The sequence below is a fragment of the Pagrus pagrus genome, assembly GCF_965226575.1.
Source record: "Pagrus pagrus genome assembly, chromosome: 14".
In the NCBI taxonomy this organism is placed as follows: Eukaryota; Metazoa; Chordata; class Actinopteri; order Spariformes; family Sparidae; genus Pagrus; species Pagrus pagrus.
The window spans coordinates 17,017,778-17,040,786 of NC_140198.1; the positions used below are offsets into that span (position 1 = coordinate 17,017,778).

Genomic DNA, 23,009 nt, shown 5'->3' on the forward strand with positions numbered 1-23,009 from the left:
ACACAGTCTACTAAAGTTCGGCCAAGTGTTGTCCTGGATTATTTGAGGCACCAGTTAAGGTTCAGAGGAAGGACAAAGAAAAGCACAAAAAAAGGAAATACTTAGATTTTAATTGGGGGATGAAAGTAAAATGAAATAGTATAAGAGCTTATATATCTATTAAAATATTGTTGGAATGTCAAACCCTTTTGCTGTGACTTTATTTTACACTTGTTCCTCTCGTCTGCTGTTAACAAGTAATGTGGAAGATATGAATGCTGTGTACACACTTAAAACAAGGGGCTCCAAATAGCCTTAATGACCCCAAATTGGTTGTTTTAATACATGTTATACAACTAAAACCCTGCTTTTTAAAAGCAATATTAGGTTAAATAATGAAAGGAAATGTCAGCGATGAATACCTCAAAGTAAAGCTACATTAAAGCTACATTTTTAAAAAAAGTTTAGGTGAACTGACCTCTTTAGGGATAGGTTAACATTTTTTCACAAATTAAGCTCCAAAGATAGTGTTTTTGGTACAATATTATGTTGTTTGCATATTTGTTGCAGCCCCAGCTCAGCAAAGAAGCACTGTCTGGAGAAAATACAAAGAGGGATTTTCATACTAAAAGAGACTTTTTTCATACTAAAAAGACTTCAGTGTAGAAAATATGATTTTGAGTTTTCCAGAGAGTACCCACATCATTTGTCTAACTCAGACTGCTGAAGTCTCATATAATCTTCACATTAACTTAAAAATGCTACCATAACTTAGGCCTACATTCATATCACTTTAAGAGGGGCCAGTATGGACCAATAATAACTCTTTAAATGAGCAATGACTTGATTTTTTTAAACAAAAAAATTATTTATTTATTTTTAATTGATATTGAATTGCAAATATTGAAACATTATGATTGAAATGTTCTTTTTAAATATCTAATTCTGGCTTCATTATCCTAGTAGAGTAAAAAAAAAAAAATCACTGTCAAGACCATTGTGAGCCTCGGTGCTCACAGGAAGGGCAGGAAGGAGGCAACAGCGTGGGGTGAAGATGGTGACAGTTTTATTTACCAGCCGGCAGACACAAAAACAGATAAACAGAAAGGAACAGCCGTCGCGGCTGAGGGTAACGCGGCCAAGGGGAATGACTGCCTGCCGTCTCCTGTCGTCTGTGGTGCTCGGTCCTCTCCCAGGACCCAGCCTACTGCAAGAGACCAGAACCAGGTTACAAGCGTGCTTATATTGGTGATTGATTACCTGATTCTGTCCAGCTGTCTGAGCACCGGCTGAGCCACTCCTCCCTCTCCTCCAGCAGCCGGCGCCTCAACCACACCCCACTGCCACAACCATTTATTAGCTATTTTCATGGAAAATGATCCTTTAATAACCATATTTCAATGTTGCTGCAGGTCAGGTTAATGAATTACACAGGCTGCGGCAAGATCTTTGTCTAGAATTAGTTTATTGTCAATTAAATAATTTTTTCTAAATCGAGATTCAAGAACACGGGTCTTGGGTTTTATTTGAGACACTGGCAGACAGTGTGGAAGCCAGAGGGCGAAACTGGGGAAATTCTGATCCGCACTTCAGCTTCAGACCGATTGGTGGCGGTAATGCGCCATTTTGTTGTTTGCCCGCCGCCGCCGCCGCGTAATACATCAAGAAGAAGACAGGGAAGCGGAAGGCAGAGGAAGCGAGGAGGAACATCTCCCAAGCAAATAGTTAATCACTAAGGTATCATTGTGCTGGTTTGTAAAGTACTGTATTGTTGGTCGTTCAGCTAGAAAGAAAACTATCGTATTTTTGTGTGGAAAACGAATGGCCACCTGCATAAGTAGGATTTGAACGTTTATTTCCTTGCTTGCTAATGTAGCTAGCCTCTTAGCTAAGCGCTAGCTAGCAGCACTGCTAGCACTGGCAAGATAACTCACACCACAACAACAACGCGTCCCCTTTGTTTCGACTTGAGAAGCCACACATTTACCTTCCATTGTGCTACATTTTAATCTCAGATTCTTTGGTAATTTGAATATAGAGGTCCTGGCCTAGCTACCTCACCACAGTCTGCGGTAGCCGAAGCTATTTTGCATTTCACATCAGTACTCTTGTATCCTCTTCTGTTCCTCTCCCCTCCCCTCAAGCGGTTGAATTATCAGATCAAGAGGCACAAGACTCCATTAAAGCAACATTTTAGCCAAGTAATTTCTTCCTGTTGTGTGCTTGTCTTAAGCAGCCCCCATGTACACCAATGTTATGTCAGTAAAATCAGCAAGTTTAGCCTGACTACATTGGTTAGTTGTACAATGATTAGACTCAGAGGCAGGCTAAATAAAATCCTATCCTATCATACCACATCGTGACCTAAAGGTTTTTTCTTTTCATCAGGAAGATGGGAGACAGTGATGACGAATACGATCGCAGGAGAAGGGACAAATTCAGACGGGAGAGAAGTGACTATGACCGTTCAAGAGAGCGAGAAGACAGACGCAGAGATGACTGGAATGACAGGTAAAACAAGAGACATCAGTCACAAAGAGGATTCAGTTGAAATGCCACTTAGCCACCTCCTATCCAACTAAATGGTGGCTCTTTGGTTTTCTGAAGACTAATGTTTGTTTTATTTGAGTGTCCCTTTCCTATTTCATGTTTTTCCCTATAATCACTTGTACAGGGAGTGGGACAGGGGCAGGGAACGGCGTAACCGTGGAGAGTACCGGGATTATGACAGAGGTCGTAGGGAGAGATTCACCCCGCCAAGGCATGACATGAGTCCCCAACAGAAACGCATGAGAAGAGACTGGTGAGATCAGAAGCAACATTAATACACAATCTTTGCAGCTGGTGTCTGCTGTTGCTCAATATTGTCTGTCCTGGCAGGGATGACCATGGTGGAGACCCTTACCGTGGGGGATATGACTTGGGTTATGGGGGTGGAGGAGGGCCCAGCTATGGCCCTCCGCAGCACTGGGGCCATCCTGACTTGCATCTCATGCAGCCTCATCATGGCATCCCCATTCAGGCAAGGTAAGAGATGGAATCAGGGTTAAAAGAGTGTTACATATTGAAGGATTTTAAAAGCTACTAGTTATGCAGCCCCATCTGAAACTCCATCCAACTCATCTTTCTTCCGTTAGGCTCGGCAACATCCATGACATGGATTTGGGTCCACCCCCTCCCATTATGAAGAGCTTTAAGGAGTTCCTGCTGTCTTTGGATGATTCTGTGGATGAGACTGAGGCAGTGAAACGCTACAATGAGTACAAGATCGACTTCCGCCGACAGCAGATGCAGGACTTCTTTTTGGCTCATAAAGATGAAGAGTGGTACGATCTCAGTTGTCTTTATCACAGAAGCCCTAATCATGAGTATTAGTAGGTTTTAATGAAGTTGCACTTTAGTCATTCTGTTCATTAAACTATTATAGTCATTGTATCTGTGATTGTTACTACCAAATTTTTACAGCTCTTCTTCTTTGGCTTTAATTTCTTTGTCATTATTATTTTAGTTACAGTTGCTTTTTTAATAACAATCTAATAGGTTGGGTCTGGTCCTATGGTGGGTGTTTCGTGGGGCAGTAAGGTAGTCATTTTTTATTGCTATATAACATAATTTAATATAATATAACATAACATTGTATCTCCACTGGAAGTTTCAGTGTCTTGCCAAATATCCCATGGGCAGTTCCTTCCATAGGACCAGGCCAACAATCAGTTTGTTATTCATTACTTTTGTTACAGTAGTTTATTAAACAAGAAAATCAACCCAAATGCAACCTGAGGCTACATTTAGATTGTTCTGTTTGATTATAAATGTGTTGGGCAGAGGGATAGGTGTTAATAAACCCTGTCTTCTTTATTATGTTGTTCAGTAAATCAGTAAAAGCATTTGTCTTTCATTTCTATTCACAATTGCATAACTGACAGATTAAAGGTTGTTTTTTGTTCAGTTTCATGAAGATTTGGCAAAATGTCAAAGTTATTGTTTGGGTTGATTTTCCTTTTTCCTATTTGGCATTTTAACCTTTCCAAGATTCACAGTTATATAATGCCTGCTAATGTTTATTACACTTATTTCACAGGTATCATGCAAAATTGTTCTGTTTTGCCATAACCAATTTTTTCCCTCCTTCATTCCCACTACCACGTTGACAACGTTTTTATCGAAGATGAGAAAAAGTGGAACTCATCAGCAACAATCGGTCTTAGACAGCAAGGGCATGCACTGCGCACAATGCAGTTGCTCGTAGAGACACAGTATCAGGGAGCTTAGATAGACAGTCAAGCAGTCTTCTGCGCGTGGAGATTTTTTTTTTCTTGTTTTATGCTTTTTCTACACGATTTTCTTTTTATATTCGGATCAAATCCAATCCCAAAACCGAATTTGTGTGTATACAGACACACCATTGGGGTGAAGTGGAGCGCACTTTCACAGAAGAGACCCCCTCTCTGTATTTATTTGTTAATAAACTGGCAGAACAAAAGGTAACTGTAGTCCACTCAATGATCAACATTTCTAATGTGAAATTCTGAATATGTGAATGCTTAATTATATAATCTCTCTGTTGTGTTTTTCTCTTTTTTTTTTGGTGAGTTGACCTCAAACTTTCTAATAATGTGCAATAATTGGCTACAGTCATCACAAAATGAAAACATGCACACACTGAAAGACCTAACACAAGGACCAGTCTGTCCACAGCACAGAAATCACAATCTGAATTATAAACGTCTATATAGATACTTAAATTCCACTGACTTAATTTGGCATTTTTAACTTTTACCAAGAAACAACTCATCCATCAAGATCAAAAAAATATTTTGTTTTAAATATGTTAAATTGTTATGTGCAATTAAATCACATTTGTTGGCGCCATTGTATGACACCACAGTTGCAACATAAATATGTGATATGTATTTGTTCTCTAACTTTTACATCCCGTTCATCCCTACCCCCGTCATTCCCTGCCCACTTTTTTGTGGACCCAATTCTGGAAACAGGTTCAGGTCCAAGTATCACCCAGATGAGGCCAGTCGACTTAAGGCAGAGGCCCAGGGTGCCCTGCACAACCGTCTGAATGTCTTCATGTTCCTGATGGAGAACAGCTGGTTTGATAATGTCTCCCTGGACATTGAACAGACACCAGCGATCATCAAGGTTCTGGATGCAGGTGAGACCTCAAAAACAATTCAAACAGTAGTGACGATAAGTAGATTTAGTTAGTAACTACCCAAAGACAAGACACTGTCATCAGCTGTAGCTTGAACCATATTCCCTTTTGTTTGCCCCCAGCTGTGATCAAGATGGAGGGAGGGACGGATCATGATCTCCGTATCTTGGACCTACCATCTGAAGAGGAGGAAGAAAGGGAGAAGTCTGCATCTGTTTTAGGAGGCCCTGAACCTCCCAAGAGAGAAGACCTCAAAGCCTTGGAAGGTGACCGCAAACCGTCAGTGGAGAAAGACAAAAATGAGAAGGTATGTTTTCTTGTCTGTCAGTGTTTATTAGAGATTTCACAGTGCCATGTTGATGAAAGTAAACTGTGCCACAGGAGGAGAGCGACTCTGCCAACACAGAGAGAGCGGCTGCAACTGAAGGGGAGGATGTGAAAGAGGAGGCAGAGAAAGAAGCTGCCAAAGAAGAAATGCCTGAACCCAAGAAAGTAAGTGTTGCTTTCATTATTTAAATTATTGCCAACAAGAGACAGAAATGATCCAAATAGCCCTCATTGTTCTCATTTATTAGCCGAGAAGAAAGAGGAAGCGCAGTGGAGACAGCGATGATGAAGGCAGCGCTTCAGAGAGTGAATCCGACTCTGATTCAGATTCAAATTCCAACTGCTCTGATAAACCCGTGAAGAAGGAAGAAGAGGAAGACAAGGATGAGGAGGAAGAGGAAGGCGAAGGTATGGAACCTCAATCATCTGGTTTTTATAATCAGAAAGACTATGTTCCCAGTATTCATAACTGAAAGAGTTGTTCCCTACTCTTTGCTCTCTGTTTCCTCTAATGATGAAGACGAGAAACCAAAGGAGAATGCTGAAGAGGACAAGAAAGAAGAAAAGAAGCCCAAAGACGACTCTCCCAGGCCGCGGCCTCTCCACCGAACCTGCTCTCTGTTCATGCGGAGCATCGCTCCTACCATTTCCAAGGCTGAGATTATTGCTGTAAGTTGAACACACATGGCAGTGTAACTGGACCAGCAGATGAAGACTCACTGAGGACTCTGATTAATTTGCATCTTTGCTTAAACTCAGCTTCCTTATCTGTTTTTCTTTTCAGCTTTGTCGGCGATACCCTGGCTTCCTGCGCGTTTGCTTGTCCGACCCCCATCCAGAGCGCAGGTTAGTTTAAAAAAAATTCTCACTTTGAAAATGTTTGTTGGATTCGCATTGTGTGAAGCAGGAAGACTACACACAGTTTAACGTTTTAATGAACACTGTGCTGCTGCAGGTTTTTCAGACGTTGCTGGGTGACGTTTGACCGCAGCGTCAACATCAAAGAAGTTTGCTGGAACCTTCAGAATATTCGAGTAAGTGTGCCAGTCTCAGCTACTGACACTCCTGTTTACGGCGATTGTAATATGTAGCAAAGAATGTGTAACACATTTTATAGATTTAAACAATTAATCATGGACAGAATGGACAGAAGAATCAATAAAACAAAATAGTCGTTAGGTGCAGTCCAAGTGTACTGCATAATGTGTTGCTGGCATTAGACTCTGTTCTCATACAAGATGCATGGCTTTACACTAATTTTGTATTTCTCCTCTGTTTCATTATATTATGATAAGGTCACTGTTCTTGTCACTAGCTGAAAAACATCTAAACTCATCTCAACATGTTGGACTTGGGGGAACCTTGGATAGTCCTTTGCACCTGTTTTTATTACTTGTATAATCTCCTAAATGGCAGCTGAGGCCATTAAAACCCTGTTTTACTCTCTACCCCTCACAGCTGCGAGACTGTGAACTGGCACCAGGGGTGAACAGGGACTTGGCCCGGAGGGTGCGTAATGTTAATGGCATCACTCAGCACAAGCAGGTGCTCCGCAATGACATCAAGCTGGCTGCCAAGCTCATTCATGCCTTGGACGACAAAGGAGACCTGTGGAGCATCAAGTTCCAGGAAGAGGGGCAGAGCACAGAGGTACAGCGCTGATTGTCAAGTTCATGCATTTGCATGTGTGTGTACAATTTAAACAGCTTGTTCTCAGGTGGTCTTGCTATAATATAATTTATTCATTGATGTGTTGTTTGTGATTTCAAAAGTTGCCAGCTCAGAACCCCATCTTGAAGAATATCACAGATTACCTGATAGAAGAGGTGAGTGCTGAGGAGGAGGAGCTCCTGGGCTCTGGGAGTGGGATGGAAGCTGAGGAAAGTGCCAAGGAGGGAAACCCTGCAGAGACAACTGTGGAGAGGGATGACAAACTAGCCAAGGTTAGATATAAGTACAAATACTGCACAATTCCCTTTTAAAACAATGTATTGTATTTCATCCCTTTATTCTCTGCCCTCATTTGAAAGCAGATATGATTTGTGTCCCTGTCTGTCATCGAGATGGCTTTCTAAAACCTGCTAGTTTAGTAAATAAACTCTTTGCATTCAGTCTTTGAAAACTTTTTTTTTGCTGTCCCCCTTGTTCCAGGTTTTGGATCGTCTTGTCCTGTATTTACGTATTGTGCATTCAATCGACTATTACAACACCTGTGAATACCCCAGTGAGGATGAAATGCCCAATCGCTGTGGCATGATCCATGTACGTGGACCCATCCCTCCAAACCGCATCACACATGGAGAAGGTCAGTGTGTCTTGTTTGTGTTGTATAACATCGAGGAGTGGATGAGAGAAATGTAAATATTTTCCATTGTGTGCTGGACTTTAAAAGCATCTTTTAACCATTATATCTCTTCTAGTTAAACATTTGCTGTGATTGAACTATAGTTTTCTTACACATTATTTTACCCTAAAGGCTCTGACAGCACAGTAAACACAAGCTTTTTCACATCCTAAATTTTTGTGTTACACTTGCACATATATTTTTTGATAATGTATTTTGATGTAGTATTGTCTAATTTCTGTTTATCTAAAAAAGAATATGGAATATCTGTGGTTCTTTGTAAACTATGGCTCTAAATCATTCTTATAACCGTTGTCACATCTGTAACTTTAAACAGTGCAACAATGGCAGAAGATGATGGAGGAGAAGCTGAGTCCTTTGTTTAGTTTAAAAGAAATCCTGTCTGAGGATGAGGCAGGGAAGATGGGACGCAAGGACCCTGAGGAGGAGGTGGAGAAGTTCGTGTCAGCCAACACTCAAGAGCTGGGAAAGGACAAATGGCTCTGCCCTCTAAGTGGCAAGAAATTTAAGGTGAGGGCTCGTAAAACAAATTATTCGGGATTGTACAACTCTTTGAGATGTTGTGATGTGATTTTCCAACGTCCGTTAGCTGCATTTCTGCATTGTCATTCACTGTTATGCTACTGGATCCTTATTGTGATGCCAATACCTTCTGCATTTCCAATTAATTTCAAGGGACCAGAATTTGTACGGAAACACATCCTGAACAAACACGGGGACAAAATTGAAGAGGTGAAAAAGGAAGTGTCGTTCTTTAACAATTTCCTGATGGACGCCAAGAGACCGTCGCTGCCAGAGATGAAGCTTCCTCCTCTTCCAGGCCCAGGTCAAGGTCGAGACAAAATTTCTATCTAATCAACACAGAAAATCATAATAAAGGACTCAAACAAAGACTGAATGAATGAATCGTTCACTGTGCTGCACTGAGGCTTAAATAATGGAATCATATGAACATTGTTGTCCTACAGGTTTGCTTTCTCCCAGCATGCCGTTTCCTCCTCAGGGTCCTCAGGGTCCCATGAGCTTCGGACAGCCTCGTCCTCCACTGATGGGCTATGGTGGTATGTTCTCTGACTGTACTTTGAAATGTGTTTGTCAGCCAGATATAACTACTCTTGTGTTAACTGCGGCAACTCCTTTTTCAACAGGTGGACCTCCTTACCCCCCCAACCAATACGGAGGAGGGAGAGGCAACTATGACAACTTCCGCGGACAAGGTGGCTACCTGGGGAAGCCACGCAACATCAGGTGAGACCACTGTACGTGTGATCTCTTTTTGTCATAAGCTGTCATTTTTTTGGCTAATGTAGAGTTCTGGACCTCTTTATGAACTATTCTATTCTTCTTTCCTTGTTTTTCTCTTTACAACTTCAACTATCTCAGAATGTCACGCGGTGACCCACGCAACATCATTGAATATCGTGACCTGGATGCTCCGGATGATATGGACTTCTTTTAGAAAGTTCACTCGGTCCTTTCAGTCTCCGCTCTTTGCCTGTGTCGTGTTCTGCTTGCTCTCTGTAGTAAACTGATTTTTTTCCCCCTAAACAATTTTTTGTAATTATTGTGCAACTAGAACAAATTTCTGTTGTAAACTGGTTCCTCAATAAAGGTGTGATCCAACTACATTCACATGTATTTAATGATTTATTAAATAAAATCTAGTTGTGTGTGACTTGAGGCAGGTCAGCGCAGCCAAATGATACAGAAAAGCAGCCAGTCAGACTTTGAAGGACCAGATAGAGATGAGGGAATTCATCCCAGATGCCTCCTCATATCCTTCTGTGGTCAGGTTTGCATTTAAGAGCCTTGGATCTAGGCTGGTATCAAACACAGCAGCCAGAAACGGTCTGATACTGTTTGAACAACTGCATGTTGTTAAAAGACACACATTAGTTTTTTTATTTACAACAAGATATTGTGACATGTATACGCTCTTGATTCTCTCTTGTATGTGTCAAGACCCCCTCCCCTTCCTGTGAAGGAATTGAAGCAGATGTGAAGAATGCTCACCCTCTAGTGGGTCAACCTTTGAATTACACAACTGTCTGCTGGCCATTTCATTATACACAGGGATCAGAAAAAGCCTCTTTGATATGTTTAATATGTTTTGAGTAAAAATATCTATCCCCTAAAGGACTAAAACTAACAAATAGAATATAAAAGCTACCATTTTGAAGTTGGTCCTAGTCGTGCTGTGTGTAAACACAAAAGAAACTGCACACGTTTGTCGGGGTGATATTTATTTATGCAATTTATGAAAATGCAAACACATTTTGACAACCAATAATTTATTCTTATGTGCAGCTGCCTTTTTATCACACTTCTTTATGTGCAGTGTGATCATAGGTGGGTTCAATACACATACAACATACCAAGAAAATAGTGTATACACTGCTTTGAAAACACGTCCACATAAAGCTCATCACAGTTTAATGATCATTTTAAAGGGACAGTTCACGCCCAAAACAAAAATGCATGTGTTTCCGCTTACCTGTTGTGCTATCTTTTTCATCTAGATTGTTTTGGTGTGAGTTGCTGAGTTTTAGAGAGATCCAACATAGAGACATCAGCCGTCTTTCAAATATAATGTAATTATATAAGCATCTAGTGCTCAAAGCACCAAAAAATACATTTAAAAACTCAACAGTAATGTTCTTTTCCTAGAAATCATGACCAGGATACTCAAGATAATCCACAGACCTTTTTATGAGCAGGTTAATGTGGGAACTATTTTCCTTCCACTGAATGCACCTGCCAACCGTATCACTGTGCAGAAGGAAGCAGCATCTACTATTGGCCAAGAGGCTAATAACAGCTCAGAGTGTAAACATTAATTGTGATGTTGGCTAGTTAGCCTCTCGTCCATGTGTAGATACACGTTTCCATCTTCGCTGTGATACAAAAGGTGAATAATTAACACTGCGGGTAAGAGGATAAATGTGTATTTTTGATTTTGGGGTGAACTATCCCTTTAAAAGGCACATATTCATGTTGAATAATTTCAGTATGAATGAAGAAACCTGCAGGTTTGAAGCCCCACATGAAGCAGCAAAGAAACAGCTACACAGTTCATGTGGATATGACAGAAAATGTCTAAATAATCCGAAGCTTGTGACTTTCAGGAAGTCCACAGCTGACCTTGTGTTCATGGAATAACTTGGACAGGGCGTCCATGTAAAGTCTGTGATAGTGGTCGACCTCCTCCTCGGTGGGTGTAACAAGCTTTGGCACTGAGATTGGACTTCCCACTAGAAGAAGCAGAGTGTTTGAATAAAATGGGTCAGTGCACAAAGTGAGGCTTGTAAAGAGAAGAGTGAAATACTCACCGACAGTGGTGATGGGAGTCCTGTAGGGCATGACTGCCATGCGCTCACCAACAAACAGACACGGGGCGAAACCCACAATCTTTTTGAACAGGTCCTGTAACCTCCTACCCAGACTGCCATCTGAGAAAATCACCTGCTGGAAGAGCTCATTCTCCCCGAACGAGTAAACAGGCACCAGATCAGCCCTGTGGAGGACCATCGGAGGTTATATCAGTGTGTGCTGCCGTGGGCTTCTGGCCAGATGTGAGAACAATGATAGCCACTGATGACCGCTATTTCATCTGTGTTTTTTTAAGAGTATTCTCACCCAAACTCAAGGGCCATCCTGACAAATCCCTTTCTATGCTTCATGACCACTGTGTTGGCTCCAGGAGAGGACGACAAAGACTCAGCAGCGCCCCCTATCACAATCACCACTGCATTACCCTTGCCACTCTTTGAGAGGAGGTGGGCAAGGCTCGGTTTACTGACTGGACAAAGACCTGATCAGACAAAGTAAGACGGTAACAACAGTTTAGTTCAACTGAAGGAGTATTTTCTTTAAAGGCACAGGAAGAACAGGATGGCTTTAAGTGTTAGATATGGTTGGTGTCGATAGATGAGCATGTTATAAATACCTGCACCCATGATGTATTCCCTAAAGAATGGTACCCTGAACATTCCTGCCAGTATCACCAGGGTGCATCGCATCCCAGGAAACATGTCAGTGAAGCCACAACTCTCTGTGCTGAAGCAGGCAAAGCCTCCAGCACTCATGATACCATGTGGATGACAACCCAAGATGTAGTTTTTGTTTGGACTCAGCTCGGCTGTCTTCACCAACTGAGCAAGAAAATTCACAGGAGGATTAACAGAGCTGATCACAGTAAAGTAAAAACCCACTTTGACTATATTATCTCATTGGATGAGAGGTTTGGGAAAAAAAGACACTTGTGTTTACTGGTTCTTGTAGACATTTGACTGGGTAACTGGTGGAAGTGGTATGATTAAAGGCCTCCAAAATAAAATGCTCTTGCTTTTTATCTTGTAGATGTTTTACATCTAAATATTTAATACAAATAATAATAATAATGTAAAATAAGGTAAAATGTGTGATAAATAGCATTATAATTAAGCACTGTAGTGCTGCAGGGATACCCTGGCAGGCAAAGCTTTTTAACACTTTTAACAGTTTTTCCAGTGAAAATTAAAATTGTGATGCGAAAATGATGATTCCCACTAATCGTGAATCGTACTGCAATCGTAATATCTGTCAAAATAATTGCCATCTGATTTTTAGTTAGTGCTTATCATTCCACACAAACCATTTAGTTTTGTTCTGCTACCGTCCGGCCACATTGAATCACTCACATCAATGCGTTCCAACCTAATTTTATCAAATCAGATGATGACCAGAACACCACATGTCATCTAGACACTGAAGATAAGAAAAGGTTAAACTTACTTTGATTGGAAAAAAATCTCTGAAGTGCTCCCATACTTTCCACTTCCTCACAAATGCTGTCCTCCTGCCTCCTGATGGAGACATTATACATCTTAGAGACACAGACTGTTCACCTATACTAACTGTATACACTGTACAACTTACTGTCATAGTATACCGTTTTTACAGTTAGTTTACTGTGTCCCAACTCTACACAACTAATCTAATCAGGCTTTGTGTATGAAGTGTGTTCATGCTAATAAAGTGACAGGCAGTATATACACCAATAAACCCTCGGATGTGCTGTTGATGGGCACTAATGTCCCACAATGCAATGTGTCATTTAGTGTACATGCTGACTTTTTTCAGTAAACTCCTTTACTCTTATTTTGTCACTCCTCCAGTGTGAACTCAGTCCATAACCTGCTAATCCTGTATATGTACAGGATTCTTCTATTTTCACGGATACTTGAATGATGTCATTTCCTTTACCTCTCTCAGGGGTTTCCCAGTCCATCACCAGCCATATGAAGTAGAGAGTGGAGAGCGGCCACAGCGAGGTAAACATAAGATACACCATCAAGATAATACAAGACAGTCCTGAAGGTGGATGTGTCCACATATCGGGGGAACAAGAGATCCTTAAATTAGCTCAGATAACAGTGAATACAGTGTTGTTTCACAGTGAATAAACAGGTGAACTAATGCAACTGTAGCAGTATCACTATAACATTATCTGATATACAAGTTCATGAAGGGTGAGTGTAGTGGGATCTTACCTAAGAGGAGAAAGCTTAGCACCCATTGCAGAACACTTATTGTCTCTAAAAACTCCTTCCACCGAGTTTTCTCTTTAGTCATCCCTGCAACCTGGAGGCCATAATATCAGTTCTTAGCAATCAATAACATTTTTAACTGTGCTTTCATTCAGTAAAAGGTCATGGGTGTAAAGGTTATGTACTTAATGCCTAAAGAAATGACAAAAACTTTATCTGAAATACATTCATGATAGATGTCTTTATAATAGAGATCAGATTCCCTGAATAATCAGCACTACAGCTTGTGATGTTAATCTTCCTTTAGGGCAGTAATAAACTTAAAAACTTGCAAAGCATGCAGCGGCAGCATGATGAAATGACTTACTCGTGAACAGGCTCACAGGCAAACCAAGACAAGAGGATTTTTAATTCGCTCAATATAAAAGTTATCCGCCAAGTTTGTACGACCAAAGAACACCTTTGGCTAAAAGTCATTAAAACAACATAAGACAAGGTTTATGGTTATACTCCTGAACATAAAGCATTACACTTTACCTTGTTAGAGTTTATTCCACAGTTAAATTAAAAAGATGTAGATTCACCAGTGCAGGAAAAGCACGAAATGCAGGATGCACTTTGACCAGATCATGTAAAGCTGCTGATAACAAATCCACTCCCCCCGATACTTTGACACACAGGCAAGCAATGCCAGAGATAAACATGACAAAGTTTTATAGTTGGATCTGTTGTGTATTGGATCTTCGTAGCGTCCTCTGGAGGACATGTAATGATGTCACGATCGGATCACTGCAACGTGCGAGGTGCCTCTTTTGCTTTTGGTCACTCTAGTGGTTGAAAAGGTTACGTGTCACTCTGTCCTGCTCATGTTGTTCAGCTTAAAGGGACCTGGAACAACATGGCAACCATGTCACAAACTTTCTTGGATTTCCTATAAGTTGTTTAAACTGTGCTGATATTATTCACACTCTAGTTTCAGCAGAACAAAATGTTTCACTTAAACAGTAATATTGTTCTTGCTCACTGATCAATTTCAGTCAATCTGAACTCAATCAATTCTATGCTTCTCTCTGTTAAGCTGCTGTTAGTGAAACTCACCACTTCCTGCAGATGTTTCACAATTTAATCCATCCTGGAAGTGAATTCTGCAGCCTGAACCAACAGAGGGCTTTTAATTTAAAACAGAGCAAGGAAACGGCAGCAGCAGCTGCTGCATGGTGGTTTTGGTATTGTGCATGCATACTGACACAGCTTACTGGAGCCTTTTCTCAATATTATTATTGTCACCTGTGCTTGACAGGCCAAAAGAAAGAGGAAGGGCCTATTTTGTTCAAGGGCCCGCACACCTGCATGTGTTTTCATTTACTCTGTTAATTAGCTCTCTAGTCAGGCTCAATTTGGGTGGAGCTTTGCTGGGTGTTATGTGATGTCACTGACCTTTGTGAGCCATTATAAAGTTTAGCATAAGGTTTCCCGCCCTAACAAGGGAAACAAAACAAACAGCAGTAAGTACACTTGTAATACTCAGGCCATAGTTACAATTTAAAATGATCAGTCGATCTCTGCCATCTTTGTCACTTTAAGTAACTTTAGTGAGAACTTTTTATAGGTTATAACCGTGATGGTGACGAGTTAAACCAATAAGAAAAACACTTTAGCATTTAGCTCTTGATTTTAAGAGAAATACATTATGCAATGCATGAAATGCACTTGTTTAGGATTTGTTAATAGAGAATCTTTACACCAGTAAAAATGGCTATTTCCACCACTGAATACAGTGTATACAGCATTAGCATGTCCATTAGGTGGTTGTTATGTATTTCGTATTTCCTAGTGGCTGCTTTCCCCAGGTGGGTCCGACCAGTGTTGAACACTGGGCCCCAACAGCACTTGCTGCACCACACACCACTGCAGTAGTGGTCAAATATGATAAACTCAGTTATCTGCTCTTAATTACTTTGACCCTTCTGTGAAGGAAGGTGAATCAATCACTAAAACATTTAGATGTAGACTTTGGATCCAACTGTCATTGACCTCTGCACACTGCTGCATGCATTCTTTACCTGTGGCAGTGACAGTCCAAAGATTCCTCTGATAATAACGTGCATAATCAGAGGCCTTTGTGTCTTGAGAGGTGATCTCCTCCTGAAAGGGCAACTCCTCCGATCTTACACATTAAAGTGTGTTTACAGGTCTTGGGGAGTACTTCTGCGTATGTGAGTAGTTTAAAGCCATTTGTGCCTCCAGATGAAGCTGCATGTAATCTGATTAAAAGATAAGTTCACCCAAAAAATAGCCAGTCACTATCTACTCACCCTCATGCCGATGGAAAGTCAGGGAAAGTTTTGTCCACGTATCATTTCTGGAACTTCACAGCAGAGCAGCGTTGCTGTATTCTGCTGGACAGCTGAAGTAGATATGGACTTGTTTTTAAACTTTAAAACACAGCGGAAGAAATATATATAATGGCTCCAAATAGCTCGTCCGCCATAATCCTTGGAAGCCCCGAGATCCTAAATTGATTTTAAAGGAAAAAACAAACTTCAGGCACTCATGCGTAGAGCTGGAACAAAAACACTTGAATCAGGTTTAAAAGCCTTTATTCAAAACATGGCTACAGAACAACAACACAGAGACGGTTTCGACCTTGAAAGTCTTTATAAGACTTTCAAGGTTGAAACCGGTCTGTGTTTACTGGAGCACACTACTACCTCTTTTTCATAATGTCTTTAAAGTCAATTTGGGATCTCAGGGCTTCTGGAGACTTAGATTGCGATGGACACACTGTATGGAGCCATTTCATGTTGTGTTTCAGTTGTTTTTTTCAGCCGTCCCCGTCTACTTCAGGTGTTTAGGAGAATCCTGCGACGCTGTTTTGCTGTGAAGCTCCAGAAATGTTTTGTGGAGTACGAAACTTCGCCTGACTTTCCATCTGTAGCTTTTTTTCAGATAATTTTCATTTCTGGGTGAACATATCTTTTAATTGCCTTCAGTGATGTCAGTCAGTGGCTACGTTGCATCATGGGTAATGTAGGCACCAGGCGCAAAACTGCGATTTTCTCTGGTTCTGCTGTATTGATTTTGATCATTTGTTTTTAAACAGCCCATAATGAGTCCAACAGTACGTAGGAGTCTAGTGGGAGACCAGTGGACTGCATTTCAAAACCTGGCAACTACCCAATGCAGCTTAGCCCCTGAGTGACATCACTGGAGGCTATCAATCACATTACCAAAAGCCTTTATACTACTTTTTTCACATATGCAGCAGTACTCCCCAAGACCTGTAAACACACTTTAATGTGTCAAATTGGCAGAGTTCCCCTTTAAAGTCAAGGTCTCACTCTCAGCTGTCCTCACCTATACAATCTCCCATAGACTTTAGGGGGCGTGTCAGCTTCACACAGGCCATGTGTTGTCTATTGGTCATGTGACACCTTTCCCCCTCCCAAAAAACACCACATAATGTATATGTTTAAGTTAAGTTATAATTTACCATTTTAAAATAAAATACATTGTTAGGCAGTGGGGTGTTTCCCCACATGGACAGTGAACACATCATTCAGATGTGATTGTGTCTCTTCCCCTTGGCTGTGATTGAAATGACTGGTCATCCAGATACACTCCAAACTAGATGTCATACCAATATTCCTATGAGGGCTTAGCCTACTTTATGTCTGCGGTGCTCATGGGTTTATTTCGAGCGCGTTTTATACTTAATAGTATTTCATCCCCTATTACATCACCATAACGCGCCTATAACATCCCCCATACAGTTTTGCCTTTGTCCATTAAATCAAAAATACTAGTCTCGGGTTATTAAAGTTGAAAAAAAAAAAAAAAATTAAACAAATCGCCCGCCACTTTATGAAGAAGCCATCCGGGACATGTAATGAGCCTGCCGCTGAATCTCCTGCTCTTATGACTGTTGAAGGGAAATCTCATTTCGCCCCACTGATAACAGCCACAAAACAAAAAAAAAACAGCCTCTCGTCGCAGCTGGACTCAAAACCACCTCGGATGCGTTTTTTTTTCTCCCCTCTCCTAAAAACAGCCGCTGCTCTGCTCTCAGGAAGTCCTGTCTGAATATTAATATGGATGCAAACACACTGAGGATGCCCAGCGCGCCGATATCTGCGCATTTTCTCTGTTGACGTTTTCCCCTCTCCTCTCCCTCCCGCCTCATGCCTCGACTGAACCGAGAGCATGTTTGTCTTTTCGCGGGGGTCGTGTGGGAGGCTTTCTGGACACACGCGCGAGGATGGCGTTTCACCTGAGTGTTTGCAGAGGAACATTTTGTAACGTCGCATTGAATTGCATCATGGTTTTCAATCAGATCTCAGCCCGGCCAGCTCCACGCACCGAGCCTCGGTAGTACAGTGCGCTGTTTATCATAAAAATGGAAGACCTTTCGCGTCAAGAAAAGGCGTCATCCCGGTGAAATGCGTCTGAATATCTGATTTTTCATCTCCACGTCAATTGACACATCTGGGAAAGCGTTTTCTTTTTTGTTTTTTTACCCCCCTCTCCGCTGCCGTCTACCAAGACAGCTGTGTCATCAACAACCGGCGTGGTGTTGTTGTTGTCTGATTTTTACGAGCCTGGGCAACTGGATATCGGCACAGTCTGCCTCTGCGCCAGCCATAGGCTACCCGGTTACTAAGGTAGGTTTCACACCTTCATACCAGCCTAATATTATGTTTCTGCTCCATAAATCACCGCATCAGTCGCTTACATCACCCAGCTGTCACAGCCGTAAATGCACTGTCTGCCTAATTAGCAGCAGAAAATATGGTGCTGTATTGCGGAGGAGACGTCGGGGTCGGCCTGGTGGCGTTTTTACGCGTGCAAACCTCGAGAAATACAAGGGTGACAGCGAGCTGCCGTGCGTCCACGAGCCAAATTGTTCAACCTTGAAGCCTCGCAGCCCGTGACGGTGAGTGAAGGGCCTGTGTTTGAGCCCACAAAACACAAAAGGAGACGTGGGGAGGTATGGAGGCAGGACGCGCGGCGTGAACACCCCCCAAAACAAGCCCGTGTTTGAGTTCAGTCGTGACAAGAGCTTATAAATATTTCACCCAGAGAAAAAAAAAGAAAAAGAAAAACAAGCCTCCATCAGCTGACTGGTGATGCTGGACCCGAGCATGCACGGCGTTGTTAATCAAATGCCCACACCGTCAGCATCACATCTACAAGCGGCGGAGTCAGGCTCCTTCTGCAAGGCCGTGATGGAAAACATCTGCATGTTTACGGATAATAAGTGTGCAGCAGTGTGTGTGTGAATGGGCGGTGAATACACTGGTGGCGTGTGTGTGTGTGTGCGTGTGTTCGCAGCCAGGTGAGGATGTGTTGGCGCGTCTTTGAGGTGCGGGAGAGGCAGGCGTCTGGATGAGGGGAGCCAGTTCATCTGGTGTGTGTGTGTGTGTTTTTAAAGGAAAACCCATCAGATCAGACCCAATAAACTGCCGCAGTATCCCATCATTTACGAGACCATCCATAAGGGCCCAGAGGTTGTGAAATTAAAGGTAGTCAACACTGATTTTTTTTTTTTACCCTCCCCACCACCTTCCTCCTCCTCCTCCCCCCCTTTTTTCCGGGCGTGACAGCCACTCAAAACGAGCATCACTCACACTTAGAGATTTCTCCCTCACCTCTCCACCACATGCTTATGGCATTTTCAATAAACAGTCTTTATTAAGCTGCTGAAATGCTAGTTGTTTCTTTACCCGACTGGCTTTAATGCCTCTTCCAATAGGACTTGGATGAATCAGGGGAGGCTGTTTGACTTGGCAGGAGACGTTCCATCAATACTGAGTGGACATTTTATTTTGACAGAAGCAGTCATGTCAGTTATGAGGCTATCTGTTACAAAACAAATACAGCAGGAGCACGGGAAAGGATCGGGCGCAATTATCAGAAGACTGCAAATCCTGCTGAATATTACAGACATTTGAATATCGAACATGATTTGACTTTACTATCTGCCCGAAATTGAGCTGAAATCAAAAGTGAAACTAATCACCAGCCAGTTTTGCTTGACCTTGGAGCTGAACATGACAAAAATCTTCCTGTGCATGGCTATAAGTCCTCCTCGGGCTACAGATGAAGATAAACATGATCTGAGACGTCCCTTGTGCTGTTTGGTTTTTATGTTGGTACAGATAGAGGAAAGCAGGGATGGGTGAGAGCAGCTGTGACTTGGGGGTCATTGAGTGCAGGCTGTGAGCCACACATACCGTGCAGCGTGCCTTGAATGCAGAAGGAAACCAGGGGCTCGCACAAGCTGCCGCTAACTGCCGGCGCTCACCTGGTGATCCCGAACTCAGAGCAGAAATGTGATGTGTGTGGCAGCGTGGAAATTAATGGAATATGCCTCATTGCAAACCTTTAATCCTTGAGAATAAATCAGAACGTGCTGCCTGTAGAATAATCAAAATACACCGACTTTGGTTGAGAGTTAATGAAATAGGGCAGAGCTCGTGGTTGAGATATTATTGAGTGTTTTCACTGAGAGAGAAAGGATTCTGACTAAATCTGAGCTTTTCTCCAGGAAGTGGATGATTCAGATGCTCTGACCGGCAGCGTCTGATTCCAGAAGGGAAGACTGAATACACAAATGCACTGAGAGGGCGAGGGAAGGCCCACACAGGGCCAGAGAGGAGAAAGGGACTGATGGATGTGCGACAGACGTGGCAGATGCTGACATTTTAAGCCCATTTCTCTAGTCGAGTGGATACCCCTGTCTGGGTGAGCAGTAATGGATTTTTTTTCTTTTTTCTGTGGATTTCATGGAGCAGCCAAACAGGTTGTTTCCCTTGAGTTTGAGCAGCAGCGGGTCAATAGGTTAGTAAAAGTAATATAAACGGCTGCCACCGGCCAGTCGGGCAGGTATTTCTAAATCAATACTGCCGTGGTTGTGTTTAGCTGGCTTTAGTGTGCATTGTTATTTATTCTTAAAGGGAGAGCATGTGCTTCCTCCATCTGTGGTTTCACCATCTTGAATCTCTCGGCTCCGTCAGAGAGAGATGGCATCAGAAATGACGGAGGACGACTGTTTCTGCTGCAGCACACGAGCAGTGTGAGTGACTGCTATCAGTAGAGAAATGAAGGATTTATAAAATCTGCTTCTGGCTTCCTGGATATTCAGTTTACGTCTGGATCCTGATCATCACAGTCGAGAAATGTCATGTTATTTGGTCGAAGGAGTAGTCTGCTTTGTTTACTCCGCGTAGAAAAGATGACATTTTTAGCTCAGAGGCAGTTAAAGTTTGTCTCTTGTGCTTTTGGATTGAATCTTGCCACAGTTTCCTCTCCCATCACTCTGCTTCACTTCTTCCTGTACTTTCATGCTGAGTAAATAACACTAATAAAAGTGATTGAACAGCCCACTAGAGCTGAATGGATTAGCCAATTAATCGAGACAGTTAATCAGCAACTGTTCTGATAATCAAATAATAGTTTCAGTCAGTTTTCAAGCTGAAATAGAGAAAAGATGAACAAGAGTCTAATGTCCCAGCCTCTGAAATGGGAGGATTTGCTGCTTCTCTTTTTTTATAATATGATTGTAAAATGAATAACCTATGTTTTGGACTTTTGGTCCGACAAGACAAGACATTTGAGGACGTCACGTCAGGCTTTGCAAAGTTGCGATTGACCTTTCGTGGACCGAATGATTAATCAAAAAAGAAAGACATTATCATCAGGTGTTAGCTTCAGCCCAACATCTGTGTTGTCTTTTAAGAAATGACAACACAACTGGTCTGTGTTTTAAAATCCGCACCGCCAATCATGCTAATCATGTGTGTGTCTGTTTACATCTGTGACGCGCTGGGAAGCCGCCCAGATGACACTCTGTGACTGAGTAAAGTTTGTACTATTTCTTTTCATGTGCGTAGAAGTTGGAGGCTGGTATCTAGAAATTGTATATATTATGGAGGCGTTGGTTGAGTGTTATGACATTATGTTAAAATCAGCAGGCTGTTAAATCTATTGATAAAGTGCCAGATGGCTCTTTGGTATTTTCTTTGTTGTATCTTGCTTTTAAAATTCCTTGTGAACAAAATGTATAACACTCTTTAGTAAGGGACTCAGTAAAGCTGAAAAATGGCTAATCCTGGATTTTACTACACCTCCACAACATTGGAAGACTTGTAAGAGACAGATTACAAAAGATCTTGTGACTTAGACACTCCCTTCCTTGTAAACGTTTCTCCTAGTTTGTATCGGTGACATCAGTCTGACATCATCAGGGTTATTTTCTGAGACTTGACAAAGCTCCTCAGAGAGCAACAGATGTCATCATACAGTTGTTTTCACAGAAACTGTGGACATTTGTGGTGTTCCCCTTTAACCTTAAAGGATAAGTCCGGCCTAAAATGAAAATTCAGTCATTATCTACCTATCCTCATACAGATGGAAAGTCAGGTGTAGTTTCATAGTCCGCATAACCTTTCTTGAGCTTCACAGCACAACAGCTTAGCAGCATTCTCCTGAACAACTGAAGTAGATGCGGACTTGTTGGACAAACCTGAAAAAACAACCAAATCAAATTAACATGAAATGGCTCCACACAGCTTGTCCGGTGTAATCCAAGTCCTCTGATGCCCTGAGATCCCAAAGTGATTAGAAAAGATGTTATTTACACCCTTTTAAAATTTGAATCTTCACTGTAGCAGCTAAGCTAAAAGCGTTAGCAAGCACCCTGAAGGGCTGAAGTGGGTGCACAATGATGGTGCATCGAGGATGTAAATAACAATCTTTTCGAATCAGTTTGGGATCTCAAGCTTCAGGAGACTTTGATCACACCGGACAAGGTATATGGAGCCATTTAATGTTCTTTTTTTTCATAGTTTTTTATGTTTTAAAACAAGTCCCCATCTACTTCAGTTGTTTAGGAGAATGCTGCAATGCTGATTTGCTGTGAAGCTCCAGAAATGTTTTAGGGTGAGTAGAAAATGAATGAATCTTCATTTTTGGGTGAACTTATCCTTTAAAGCGTGCCCCACTAATGTAGGTCAAATTGATTTAATGACTTGAACAACCTCCTCTGTATTGTATTTGTATCGTATATTCACATGAATTCATCATTTTGTTGGTTCAATTTTAAATTAATATCACGTCACCAGTTCCTGTAGACTTGAACCTAAACTCTGCATTTCTTACACATCAAATCAACTTTTTCATGCACTTGAGTCAGTCACAGTGTTGAGTTATAAATAGGTTGAAAGGTGTAGGGATTCTCTCGGGTGGCTCCTTGATTAAAGGGCATGCCATTTACCAGCGATGTCCTGGGTACAAATCCTCCCTTGGACATTGTTAGATGTCATCCCCCTTTGTCTTCTGTCTTCTCTGGCTCTTTGCTCGTAGGCTGGACCAGTAAAGAGAGGGAGGGAGAAAAAAAACAGACTTGAATCCCATTAGACTTTTTCAGCTCACACTCTTTCTGAATAGATATCATAAAGGCATACAGATTGCCCGCTCTCCTTTGGATATGTCTACTTTATTTTGTCTCATCGTAACTTTCTGTTTTTTTTACGTGATGCACTTGATGCAGAGGCAAAATCTAAACGGGCCGACATCCCCTGCACCCACTGAGGAAAGAGCAGATTATTTTGCCCTACAAACGACCGTTGACTTCTTGGTGCTT

At 41.8% G+C, this 23,009-nt stretch overlaps 3 protein-coding genes across 11 annotated transcripts in view; 2 read left to right on the forward strand and 1 right to left on the reverse strand.

The window, feature by feature from the left end:
• The first annotated feature begins 1,616 nt into the window (after positions 1-1,616).
• On the forward strand, positions 1,617-9,466 carry srrt (serrate RNA effector molecule homolog (Arabidopsis)). 6 transcript variants are annotated; one of them, XM_084373130.1, is made up of 20 exons: positions 1,617-1,716; positions 2,368-2,490; positions 2,654-2,782; positions 2,860-3,006; positions 3,117-3,305; positions 4,977-5,146; positions 5,269-5,453; positions 5,528-5,638; positions 5,722-5,881; positions 5,994-6,142; positions 6,258-6,319; positions 6,429-6,507; positions 6,932-7,123; positions 7,246-7,416; positions 7,625-7,778; positions 8,155-8,348; positions 8,514-8,670; positions 8,807-8,899; positions 8,987-9,097; positions 9,222-9,466. In XM_084373130.1, exons 2-19 carry the CDS (start codon positions 2,372-2,374, stop codon positions 9,088-9,090), a joined length of 2,565 nt encoding a protein of 854 aa, XP_084229256.1. In that variant the 5' UTR covers positions 1,617-1,716; positions 2,368-2,371; the 3' UTR covers positions 9,091-9,097; positions 9,222-9,466. The 6 variants fall into 6 exon arrangements, with proteins under 6 accessions (XP_084229256.1, XP_084229253.1, XP_084229257.1 ...); XM_084373127.1 differs by having other exon boundaries at positions 8,987-9,086; XM_084373131.1 differs by having other exon boundaries at positions 8,514-8,664.
• A 608-nt stretch (positions 9,467-10,074) lies between these two features.
• Positions 10,075-22,729, reverse strand: mogat3b (monoacylglycerol O-acyltransferase 3b). Of its 3 annotated transcripts, none has more exons than XM_084372908.1 (8): positions 22,641-22,729; positions 13,370-13,460; positions 13,083-13,190; positions 12,612-12,682; positions 11,785-11,989; positions 11,475-11,649; positions 11,168-11,352; positions 10,075-11,089 (listed from the first exon to the last, which is right to left on the reverse strand). In XM_084372908.1, the coding sequence occupies exons 1-8, from the start codon at positions 22,674-22,676 to the stop codon at positions 10,935-10,937; spliced, it is 1,026 nt and encodes a 341-aa protein (XP_084229034.1). In that variant the 5' UTR covers positions 22,677-22,729; the 3' UTR covers positions 10,075-10,934. The 3 variants fall into 3 exon arrangements, with proteins under 3 accessions (XP_084229034.1, XP_084229036.1, XP_084229035.1); XM_084372910.1 differs by lacking the exon at positions 22,641-22,729 and adding an exon at positions 14,465-14,581; XM_084372909.1 differs by lacking the exon at positions 22,641-22,729 and adding an exon at positions 13,904-14,175.
• The window catches only part of nyap1 (neuronal tyrosine phosphorylated phosphoinositide-3-kinase adaptor 1), a 34,486-nt gene continuing 29,387 nt past the window's right edge, over positions 17,911-23,009 (forward strand). Inside the window, exons 1-2 of one of the 2 annotated variants that reach the window (XM_084372907.1) lie at positions 17,950-18,027; positions 19,914-20,110. The gene's annotated coding sequence lies outside the window, so the exon portion shown is untranslated. Of the gene's footprint in view, positions 18,028-19,913; positions 20,111-23,009 lie in introns of both variants that reach the window. The other variant, XM_084372906.1, reaches the window with a different exon arrangement.

What these genes read in the sequence shown, in the direction of transcription:
- srrt (XM_084373127.1), top strand. Translation starts at nt 2,372, where the DNA reads ATGGGAGACAGTGATGACGAATACGATCGCAGGAGAAGGGACAAATTC. An exon ending in TAAGTGGCAAGAAATTTAAG is followed by an intron (nt 8,349 to 8,513) that starts GTGAGGGCTCGT and finishes ATTAATTTCAAG; the next exon opens with GGACCAGAATTTGTACGGAA. An exon ending in GGGAAGCCACGCAACATCAG is followed by an intron (nt 9,087 to 9,221) that starts GTGAGACCACTG and finishes CAACTATCTCAG; the next exon opens with AATGTCACGCGGTGACCCAC.
- mogat3b (XM_084372908.1), bottom strand. Translation starts at nt 22,676, where the DNA reads ATGTCCAAGGGAGGATTTGTACCCAGGACATCGCTG. An exon ending in GGAATACATCATGGGTGCAG is followed by an intron (nt 11,650 to 11,784) that starts GTATTTATAACA and finishes TTGTCTGATCAG; the next exon opens with GTCTTTGTCCAGTCAGTAAA. An exon ending in GACTCCCATCACCACTGTCG is followed by an intron (nt 11,090 to 11,167) that starts GTGAGTATTTCA and finishes TGCTTCTTCTAG; the next exon opens with TGGGAAGTCCAATCTCAGTG.